Consider the following 12,001-nt stretch of genomic DNA (forward strand, 5'->3'; position numbering starts at 1 on the left):
AGTGCTGTCTAGGCTTCTCACTTCTGTCTGTGTGTTTGGTCCTTGGCCAACATGACACTATTGCCAGTCCTTTGGCAGCCCGCACGAAAGGTTCTCTCAGTGCAGTGAAGCTTAGCTCTTCTCCCCCTGGTTTCACTATGTTTATGTAGGTCTGTCCGTAAAAAAAAGGTTTTTAAACAAGGGATTTAAATCACTAGGTGTGTTTTGTGGGGAATGTTCACAATTAAAGTAAAGATAGTGTCAAACGATTATAAGAAATTTATTATTATTATTATTATTATTATTATTATTATTATTATTTTAGATTTTAGATGTAGTGTTGGAGATGTGAGATGGTATTTTAAGCTCACACTTTGCAAACACCTGTGGAGTGATACTTGAGACAGAAGCTTTTGTAGACAGTTTGTTTTTTTGGGTTCCTAGAATGCTGCACAGTAAGTCCCCCTAACAGCACAGCAGTTCTGCAGTTCTCTGAGGTATACTGGGGTCTTAGCAACCTGTACTGTGATGCACTGTCTTTTGTGCCTTTGTCTTGTGTAGTGTTTATTATGTTGGTGGAGCTTACTTTGTTTTATGATAGAGCTAAAATAATTTAAACTGTTGTGGGCCCTTTGGCAATGAAACCTGCTTTTGGTGAGCAAAGGTTTGCCTTTGCTCCAGAGTCCTCACTAGCATCTGTGGATGTATCTGTGTGGCTTGGCCGTCTGTGTCTTCTCCAACACTGGACCTAGGCTGGACCATTTTTGTTATTCAGAAAGTATCAATGATTTTGAGGACCACCACTAGTGCCATGGAACAGTAAAACTGAGTTCTCTTTGTGTCTGTTACCAATGTTGTTTGTAAGCTGAGCCTCCTTATCTGTACTTTTGATGAAACACATAACCTCTCACAGCTTCTACTAAAGACAGCTTTGCTGTGTGACCCATGTGGTGGCTACAGAACATTATAGCTGTGCAGATCTTTTAAGAAACCAGCTGTGGGACACCGATACCTGAGTGTCTGCCATTCTTATTTTACAGTTGGAAGTTGCAGAATCTAAAATGTTGCCTGTGATCTAGACTGGAGTTCTGAAAATTGGCAGCTGTTAGATTGTTATGCTATGAACCTGTCAGTTAACTCAGTGTCCCTTTATAGAATTTGATGCAAAAAACATTCTGTTTTGAAGCACCTAAATTAGTGAGCTGTCAGCAATGAAATTCTAATAATTTTGAGCAGTCTTAAAAATTATGTTACCTTTTTTTCTCAAAATATTTCTCTCAGGTAAAGGTTGTGACAGGCAAGGATGGGCAGACTGGGACTCCCGTTGCTATAGCAACCCAGCTTCCGCCAAATGTTTCTGCTGCTTTTTCATCCCAGCAGCAACTGTTTCAGGTACTTTTTGATGGTTCTAAATTGTAGTCTCATCCCAAACGTTTCTTTCATCCAGATATTTTAACCTTCAATTTACTGTTTGCTCTTCGGCATTTTTTTTTTCCAGAGCCCATTTCTTGTTTTGAACAGTAAAAGTCTTTCTGCATATACAGTTCTGAAATTCAGTTGCATGAGTGAATGACAACACGGACCTTACTGCATTGTTTTCTGTGACCTGCAATGTGGTGGTAGCTTGTAGTGTGCATGTCCTCTAATATTCAAAGTCCTGTTATTGTATGCTTAGGGTTCCTTGTGTGCTGTGTTTAATGTTTGTTCTTTCTCGTGTCTTTTACCTGTATTTTGAAAACAGTGCAAAACAGAACAAGTAGAAAGACATAGTAGGTATTTTTCTTAGCTGGAAGAAATATTGATGTGAATCTCAGTCATCAGGACTGAGATTTCTTAGTAGAGGAAACCAGAATGCATTTGTGACCCTGGGATTCACACACATGCTAAATTCTAGGAGCTTTGGAGAGAGAGTGCTCGCTTCTGAAAGCAGTTTTGTCCTTGGTGGTATTTTTGGTTTTGTTTTTAATTTTAATATAATTTCAAATATGAAAGTTGCTATAGTCATGTAGTCACACAGGAAGCCCCTGTGCCTTTTCTGTTTCACTGCTATTAGCTTTTGGTCAGTTACATTTCATTCTCAGGATTATGCAGTACCATATGGTATCATGAACCTCATCCCTAAATGGTTTAACTAGTAGAAGAGGGCAGGTCCTCCAAGTCAGGAAATGCCACAGTAACCTGGTACTGCTTTATGACTGACAGTTGAGATTCAGATACCATCTCTGGTCCTGCAGAAGTCCTTTGCAGCTTTTCCCCTAGCCCTGGACCTTGTCCAGGGATATCCATAGTCCTTACTTGGCATGCCTCTCTGGCTTCCTTTAATCTAGGCTGGTTTCTTTCTCTTTTGTGATGATGATATTTCTGAAGCATACAGACCAGTTATTTTGTGGAATATTTTGTTGTGAGGGATTGTTTGGCATACCCTAGTATCTTGTTCAAGTCATGTAGATTTTAGAGGAATACCACGGAAATGACAGTGTGCCTGTCTCAGTGTATCATGTCACCAGGTCTCTTTAGTGGATATTAATTTTCCTTCTGTAAATGATGAGACTATAAATTATGTAAATGTTCTCAACTTACTATTTCAAACAGCTATTGATGAATCACTCTGAATCGGTTACTACTATAAAGACCCACAGTGGATTCCCTCCCTGTCTCTCCTTTTTCTTGCTTTCCCTTGTTTTTATTTATTTATTTTTTAATCTTTTTTGTTTGTTTGTTTGTTTTTTTATTTTTATTTTTGTTTTTTGAGACAGGATTTCTTTGTGTGACAGCCCTGGCTGTCCTGGAACTCGATTTGTAGACCAGACTGGTCTCAAACTCACAGAGATCCTCCTGCCTCTGCTTCCTGAGTGCTGGGATTAAAGGCGCACACCACTACGTCCAGCCTTAACCTTTTTGATTCATTCATTCATTTAGTTAGTTATTTTTACCTTTCCCTTATCTTTCTTTTTGAGGCAGAGTTTTACTTTATACCCAGACTAACTTGGAACTTAATTCTATAGCTCAGGTTGACCTCAAACTTAGAGTAGTTCGCCTACCTTTTCCCCAGGTGCTGGTAGAATTATAGTTATGAATCACTAAGACTTTTTTTAAAGACCTTTTTTCTTAAGTAATCTAGGCTGGTCTCATACTCACTATGTATCTTAAGAAGACCTTGAACTCTTCTGGTCCTTTTCTCTCTTCCCCCACATCAGCTCCAAAGTGGGGTTTCTATTTCCAATGTTCCTTCTGCATTTATTAGCTAATCACTTCTTGTTACATTCATTCATATATAGATACCCATTTTAATCAGTGAGTTACATGACACTTTAAATACTTCTTTGGTTTTGTAACATCAGTAACATTCATTTTTCTTTGGTCTATAGTTGTGTGAATGTTCACAACCATAGAGTTGTGTACTTCCCAACACAGTTTAAAAAAACTTTTGTTTCCACTAAACAGTCCTTCATGCACTCTTGTATGTTCTGACCTTTCATGTCCTCTGGTAAGTGCTCTCGGAGTGCCTTTCTGGTTAGCTTGTAGTTACTTCTGATTGCCGAATACTGTTACTGCTTCCTGACACTTGGGTCTATAACTTGTCTTTACAGGTTCCCTGTATTCCAAAGAAATTAGGAAGTAGAATTTCGTAAGGGAAGCAGATTTGTTTACAGTTTGGCTAAATTTTTTTTTTTTTTTTTTTTACAAAATTTTTATCCATCCTGGCTGTGGCAGTCTTCATACTTTATTGAAACAAAGGCAACAGATCTGTAGATTGAGATGGTTAAATGCATTCTTTCCTAGGAGGAAGGCAGCATACCCAGGCTGCCTTTCCTATCTATCTCCCTTCTTGTCAGGCATCCTCTATTCTTAGCAGTGGAGAATTTAGTATGTTTAAAATTTTTTATTAGGTTTCATTTATGTGTGCCACTTGGGCCTGATGCCTGTGGAAACCAGAAGAGGGCGTCGAGAGCTTTTGGAACTGGAGTTAGATGGTTGTGAGCAGGTACTAGGCATCAAACACGTGTTCTCTGCAAAACCTTTAAGACACTAAGAAGTCTCTCTGGCCTCATGTTTTCACAGGGTAGACTTGTCTCCTGGTGGTGTTCTCAGGGAGCAGTTTTACCCTTTATCTTTGATGGGTAGTTGAGTATCTCTGTTTCAGGGATTCACAAACAAAGCTGCTGTAATTGTTTACAGGTTGCATTTTGTGTGTACCTGGGTGTTCATTTCATCCATGTGAATACCTTTAAGTCAGAGTGAGGTTATTGGGTCCTATGTAGAGTGTAGGCTCAGCTTTATAGGAGATGACTAACTTTTTTTTTTTTACCCCCTCTGGGTGGTTTTGTGTTCTCAGTAGTAGTGTGAGAGTTGTGTTCCCCACTCCCCACTTCATCACCGTCTGAGCTATAGTCGTTTTTAGCCTGATGATCTCGGGTATCTTTTCTGTTTGTTGGCAGGTCTTTTTGGTGAAATGTTTTATCTTACTCATTTCTTTTTCATTTAGTTGTTGGTTTGTTGTTGAATTTAGAAGTTTTTTTTTTTTTTTTCTTCATGATATAGATGCCAAATTTTGGTACAATACTGTTCTAGTTGCAATTTTTTTCCTTGACTATCGCTTGCAGAGCAAGTATTTAAAATTTTGGTGAAGCATAACATTTTTTAAAATTGATTGTGCTTATACTTGATCTCAGCCAAAATCTGAGAGGTGATATACTGTGCTTCTGATATCATTCCTAAGAATTCTGCTCAAGTCAAGTCACAGAGATCTGTGTTTATGCCTAGAAGTTCAGGAATTTTACATTTAGGCCTATAATTCATTTCAGTGAAGTTCTGTGTGGTGTGACAGATGTTTGTGGGTTTATTACATATGGATGTTTGATTGTGTTAGTGCCAGGTCTCTCTCTCTCTCTCTTTCTCTCTCTCTCACTCACTCTCTGCATCCGTCCGTCCGTCCGTCCATGTGTGTGTGTGTGTGTGTGTGTGTGTGTGTGTGCATTTGTATTTAGGCATGTGCATACCATGATGGATGTCAGAGGATTACTTGTAAGAGTCCATTCTTGCCTTCCACCATGATCCTGAAGATTGAGTTTAGGTGGTCAGTCTTGGTCATCAGGCTTGGCCATAAGACACCTTTACTCACTGAGCCATCTCACTGACCCAGGTACCATAAATTCTCACCTTGGTTCTATTTTCTTTGTTGTTTTGTTTGGTCCTTTTACTTCCTATCCCTTTTCCTGTAGGTTTCAGAATAGACTTGATATTTTGCTGGGGTTTGGCGGGGATTGCATTACATCTGTTAAAACCAGTTAGGGGAGAACTGGTAGCCAAACTATACTGTCCTTCCGGCCTTGAATGTGACTTTTTTATGCAATAGGTCTTTGGTTTCCTTGATTGATGCTTGTAATTTTCAGCATGCTAATGTTGTTTGTAGTCTAACTTGTTAGAGTTATATTTAAGTATATCATTTTTTTTTGTTGTTATAAATAGTATTTAAAGATATTTCCTAGCTGTTCATTGCAAACATAGAAATACAGCTGGCTTTTTAAACCTATATTCTGCACCCTTGTTATACTAATTAATTTGTTTTTGGAGCTTTGTTATGGATGTTATGGGGTTTTCTGCGTAGACAGTCATGTCTACAAATAGAGAGTCCTACTCTTTCTATTTCTTTTTTAGATGTATTTGTTTTTATTTTATGTGTTTTGCCTGCATGTATGTCTGTGCACCATGTGCATGCAATGACTGTGGAGGTCAGAAGAGGGCATTAGATCCCCCCCTGGAACTGGAGTTCAGATGGTTATGAGACACCATGTAGGTGCTGGGAATTGAACCTGGGTCCTCTGGAAGAGCAGTCAGTGCTATTAGCCACTGCATCATCTCTCTAGCCTGGAGTCTTAACTTTATCCTTTGCTCTGTTATGCTGTACAGGTCAGGACTTAAGTGTGATAGTATCTTATAGTAGTGGAAACCCAGACAATGTTGTTCTTAGGACTTCCTCTGCAGGACGAGAACCATCAGTTTGTAAATGTCTTTTTTTCAGGCTGGGAGAAATTCCCTTTATCAGTGGATATTGAATTTTGTCAAGTGATGCTTCTGTGCCTATTAATGTGATTTATGATTTCTCTTGAGTCTAAATATGGTGTCTTACCTTAAATTGTGGACTACTTTATAACAGGAAGCACATCATTGTCAGTGTGAAGAGTTTGCTGAGTTTTAACGGGCCCACACTCTGGTATAACCCATATGTCAGTCACTGTGTCTGCTTTTTTCACCATAGGGTCTCATTTTCCTTTCCAAGCAACTACCCATTCCTTCTCCATAGCTCTCATTTGGTTTGATTTCTAGGATGTTTGTAATTGACTGCCTGAGGTCTCTTCAAGCTGGCTGTAGTGTACCTTTGACATGTTCCCTACCCCTTCATGGCACAGAATGTTTTAAAATTCATCTACTGTGTTGTGTGTGCTTATTCATTTCTGTAATTCCAACACTTAGGAATCAAGAGGCAGGGAAATGTTATAAATTTGATGCTAGTTTAGTCTACACAGTGAGTTCTAGGCCAGGCGGAGCTACTTAGCACATAAATAATAAAAGTATATCTTCTTTGTTCCTTGATCTAGCCTTGAGATCAGCCATTTTCCCAAAGAGCATGATTCATTTTTGTAGGGAGCAGTAACCAGATTCTACTATTTTTGAATTCATTATAATTAGCTTAAAGATAGATAAATCTTTTTTTTAAGGGTTTTAATTTTATTGCTTTTATTTATGTATGTCTCTGTGTATGTATGCCATGTGTGTTGCAGTGGTACAGAGGCTGTCTGACCCTTTGGAACTGGTGTTACTGGTGATTGTGAACCACCTGGTGTGGGTTCTTGGAATTGAACTTGGATCTTCTAGAAGAGCCCAAAGTATGTCTCTTAAGTGCTGAGCCATCTCTCCAGGCCCTGAAGATGAATCTTTTTTTTTTTTTTTTTTTATAAGATTTATTTATTTATTATGTATACAGAAGAGGGTGCCAGATCTCATTACAGATGGTTGTGAGCCACCATGTGGTTGCTGGGAATTGAACTCAGGACCCCTGGAAGAGCAGTCAGTGCTCTTAACCTCTGAGCCATTTCTCCAGCCCCGTGATGAATCTTAAATTAGAAAATTTCAGACAATTTAGTCAGGTATAGTGGCATATGCCTTTAATTCCAGCACTTGGGAGGCAGAGGTAGTTTGAGTCCAGGCTGGTCTATATATTGAAATCTAGAACAGTCAGAGCTACATAGTGAGACCCTGTCTTGAAACATATAAACACCAACAGCAAAATCAAAAGAAAATTTATAGGTGTAATCTTGTCTGTATTTGTAGAAATGCAATGTATTAGTGTATTTATATGTCATACAGAGGCCTGACTTTGTAAGAACAATGGGACTGTGGAAGGTAAAGGGTACCTACAAATATATGAAAAGATGACTGATATGTTCAGTGCAAATTTAGCCATTCAGATTCACAATTAAACATACTCGATGACCAGAGATGAAATTGGATGGCATGTGTTCATGTGAGTGTATGTGAGTCTCACCCTCTTTTAGAGAGGAGTGTGCTTGATCTAGATTTAAGAAAACATTTTGTTTCAGCTGGAAAAGATGAGTGATAATCACATCCCAGACCCAGAAATGTATGCCTGAGGAGTTTTTGAAATTTTGTGTGTACCAGAACATAGGTATAGTGATGGTTTTTTTGTTTTGTTTTGTTTTTCAAAACAGAGTTTCTCTGTGAAGCAGTCATGGCTGTCCTGGAGCTTACTCTATAGACCAGGCTGGCCTCGAACTCACAGAGATCCACCTGTCTCTGCCTCCCGAGTGCTGGGATTACAGGCGTGCGCCACCACTACCCAGCAATAGTGATGTTCTTAAGTAGCATTGTGTGTAACTGCCCTGACCAGAAAGAACTAGAGATGCTTTGTCAGAATTGTGGGAAATGACTATGTGTATCCATGCAGAGGAATATCAACCAGAGTGCTCTGTGGGTGAGGGCTGTGCCATGAATTTAAAACTCAGCAGAAAGCAGAACTCTGGAGATAGACTAGAGAAAAGTCTGTCAATGATGACACTTAAGGGCCGGGTAGTGGTGGCGGCGGCGTACGCCTGTAATCCCAGCACTCGGGAGGCAGAGGCAGGTGGATCTCTGTGAGTTTGAGGCCAGCCTGGGCTACCAAGTGCATTCCAGGAGAGGCACAAAGTTACACAGAGAAACCCTATCTCAAAACCAAAAAAAAAAAAAAAAGAAAAAAGAAAAGGTTAGCTCCGAAAGTGAGGACCTTGGTGAGGAAGGAGGCATTCAGAGTTTTCATAAATGTATCATCATTTCTTGATTATTGGTCTGTCTGTCTCCCTCCCTCCCTCCCTCCCTCCCTCCCTCCCTCCCTCCCCTCCTTTCTTTCTTTCTTTCTTTCTTTCTTTCTTTCTTTCTTTCTTCTTTCTTTCCAAGGTTTCATCATGTAGCCCTGGCTAGCCTGGAATTTTTTATGTAGACTTGGCTGGCTTCAAACTACCTCTGCCTCCCAAATGCTGGGATTAAAGGCATGAGCTTCATGCCAGCCTAGCCCTTTAAAAAATAAATGTTTGGTTGTGAGCCTAGCCTTTAACGGCTGAGCCATTTCTCCAGTTGGGTGGGGAGTTAGCTCAGTGGTAGAGCCCTTGCCTAGCAAGCACAAGGCCCTGGGTTTGATCCTCAGCTCAAAAAAAAAAAAATGTTTGTTTATTCAGTGTGTGTGTGTGTGTGTGTGTGTGTGTGTGTGTGGTGTACATTCTATGATGTGTGTGTGTGTGTGTGTGTGTGTGTGTGTGGTGTACATTCTATGATGTGTGTGTGTGTGTGTGTGTGTGTGTGTGGTGTACATTCTATGATGTGTGTGTGTGTGTGTGTGTGTGTGTGTGGTGTACATTCTATGATGTGTGTGTGTGTGTGTGTGTGTGGTGTACATTCTATGATGTGTGTGTGTGTGTGTGTGTGTGGTGTACATTCTATGATGTGTGTGTGTGTGTGGTGTACATTCTATGATGTGTGTGTGTGTGTGTGTATGGTGTACATTCTATGATGTGTGTGTGTGTGTGGTGTACATTCTATGATGTGTGTGTGTGTGTGTGTGTGTGTGTGTGGTGTACATTCTATGATGTGTGAGTGTGTGTGGTGTACATTCTATGATGTGTGTGTGTGTGTGTGTGTGTGTGTGGTGTACATTCTATGATGTGTGTGTGTGTGTGTGTGGTGTACATTCTATGATGTGTGTGTGTGTGTGTGTGTGTGTGGTGTACATTCTATGATGTGTGTGTGAGTGTGTGTGGTGTACATTCTATGATGTGTGTGTGTGTGTGTGTGTGTGTGGTGTACATTCTATGATGTGTGTGTGTGTGTGTGTGTGTGGTGTACATTCTATGATGTGTGTGTGTGTGTGTGTGTGGTGTACATTCTATGATGTGTGTGTGTGTGTGTGGTGTACATTCTATGATGTGTGTGTGTGTGTGTGTGTGTGTGTGTGTGGTGTACATTCTATGATGTGTGTGTGTGTGTGTGTGTGTGTGTGTGTGTGTGTAGGTCAGAGGACAACTTTTGAGAGTCACTTTTTTTGAGACAAGGTTTTACTGTGCAGCTCTGTCTAGTCTGAAACTTGTTATGTAGACCAGGCTGGCCTGGAGCTCTGCTTCTGCCTCCCGAGTGCTGGGATTAAAGGTGTGCACCACTATATCTGCCGGAGTCACTGTTTTATGTTCATCTTCCATCTTACCATAGAAATGCTAGGATTACAGATGGACACCACTACATCTAACTTTTTCTGTGGATTATGGGGATCAGGCTCAGGCCATTTAGGCTTGTACCCAATGTGTTTTAGCCATTAAACCATATCTTCAGTCCTATTAATGGTATTTTAAATGCTATGCATTGACTTTCTCCATTTTTCTTCTCATTGGTGTATTATGAAAAAAATTAAATATACAGAAAATTGGAATGGGATATTCAATATTTGATACCCATTTAAATTATATAATTAATTAAAGTCACATGCACCTGTAGGTGTCAGAGGACCACTGACCTTGAATTGCAGCAGTCTTTATGTCTCCAAACTGCTAACATTACAGTGTACCGACTACATGGCTTGTTCCTTTATGTTAGTGCTTATAACTCCGTCAAGCAGTTGCTCATATTTCCATCAGTTTGAGAGATGTTCCATTCAGCTGATGTTCAGGTTTGGGCTTTTGGTCCCTGCTAGGGAAGTACTCTTAGGGGTGTAGCATTTGTAAGTCAGAAGAAGTTAGTTTATAGGATCTGACATATGTTACACCATGTTTAGCCAAGAATATTGGTGGATATATCTGAATATCCCAGTCTTCCTGTTCTCATATATGTTGTTCTGACAGCTACACTAAGCATTCTAAAAGAATTTCAGGATGGGTTTTGTTGTTTACAGCTAATGTTTGTGCTAATCAGAGTACAGATCCAGAGCTTTCTGTGGCCCAGCTATTTCTCAGAGCTGCTGAGGAGAGTCTTCATGCACTCTTGATGCAGAGTAGCACTGGTGTGACCACCCTTGCAGAGTTAGGGACCCTATCCCAGCCATTATTTTCTATATTATGAATGTGTTCATGTTTTTATATGTATAATTGAAAGTTTATAAGCATCAAATGGGATCTTAACCTGTTTTATTGTACATAGTTTTTAAAAAAATGAATTTTATTATTATTATTTTTTTTAATCTTTTTTTTTTTTTTTTTAAAGCTGAGGATCGAACCCAGGGCCTTGTGCTTGCTAGGCAAGCGCTCTACCACTGAGCTAAATCCTCAATCCCTGAATTTTATTATTATTTTGCCCTTTTTTTTTTTTTTTTTTTTTTTTTTGAGACAGGTCTCACTATGTAAACCTGGCTGGCCTCCAACTTGCCTCCCAAGTGCTGGGATTTTTAAAGGTGTAAACCACCAAGTCTGGCTTTTTTTTTTTTTTTTTTTAAATAAAGATTTTTATGCATATGAGTGTTTTACCTGCATGTATGTATGTGTACCACATTCATTCTGGTGCCTGTGAGACCAGAAGAGAGCATTGGAATCACTGGAACCGTAGTTACAGAAGCTTGTTAGCCACCATGTAGGTTCTGGGAACCAATGTCTGGTCCTCTGCAGAAGCAGAAAATGCTTTTAACCATGGAGCCATCCCTCCAGGCCCTGTACATACTTTTGAAAAGAAGGCTCAGGTATGTTTTGTATTTGTGTTGTCCATACCAAATCCTGGTGTCAGAAGACTTTGAATTAAGAGATTACAGGTTACTGAGTCTCTTCCACTAACAGATATGCCTTTAAAGGTCCTCAGAAAGGTCTCTTTCTTTTTCCTTAAACACATTCTATCTTTAGCGACAGCATCAGTCTTAGAAGCCGTGGTCTAACCATTTAGCCATTTAATTACTTTATTAAAATTGAGGAGAAATTTGGCTTTAGGAGCTACAGGTTCCTGCTGATGTAAGTCTTCCTCCAGGAGGAGGTGAGTGCATTCTTATGTAGGCAGTAGTCATTTTGAGTTTGAGCCTCTGTAAGCTACGTTTATTATGAATTAATTAATTTATTTATTGTGTGTGTGTGTACTAGAACATACATACATCTATGTGTGGAAGTACAGTACATGACATATATGTATGTATGTCAGGGAACTTCATTTCTCTGTTTCTCCCATGTACGTGTCGGGGATCCAACCCAGGTTATCAGGCTTGGTGGCAAAGCATCTTTACCTGCTGAGCCATCTTACTGCTCCCTAGCTAATTTTTTTTTTTCAAAGACAGGGTTTCCAACCTGGTCTATAAAGCAAGTTCCAGGACAGCCAGAGCTACACAGAAAAACAAGACAGTGTTTTTCATGCAGTCCAGGCTGGCCTGTATTTTGCAGTTCCCCTGCCTCAGTCTTTCTGTATGTGGTTGATGGTCAGCCAGACTCCCGATATCTGCCAGTCAGACTAGGCAGAGGAGACAGGGCCTCCTTCCACAGAGTGTAGCCTGGGGACTGCCCTCATGCCACCA

The 12,001-nt window shown here is 39.9% G+C and overlaps 1 protein-coding gene across 9 annotated transcripts in view; it reads left to right on the forward strand.

The window, feature by feature from the left end:
* Positions 1 to 12,001, forward strand: part of Ep400 (E1A binding protein p400) — a 106,290-nt gene that overhangs the window by 17,123 nt on the left and 77,166 nt on the right. For 6 of the 9 annotated variants that reach the window (XM_036172205.1, XM_036172200.1, XM_036172204.1 and 3 more), the window contains one exon: positions 1,261 to 1,371. The exons of the other annotated variants lie outside the window; for them this stretch is intronic. In XM_036172205.1, coding sequence (XP_036028098.1) covers positions 1,261 to 1,371 — 111 coding nt within the window. The remainder of the gene's footprint in view (positions 1 to 1,260; positions 1,372 to 12,001) is intronic. 9 annotated transcript variants of the gene reach the window in all.

This window comes from Onychomys torridus, chromosome 22 (genome assembly GCF_903995425.1).
Source record: "Onychomys torridus chromosome 22, mOncTor1.1, whole genome shotgun sequence".
Classification (NCBI taxonomy): domain Eukaryota; kingdom Metazoa; phylum Chordata; class Mammalia; order Rodentia; family Cricetidae; genus Onychomys; species Onychomys torridus.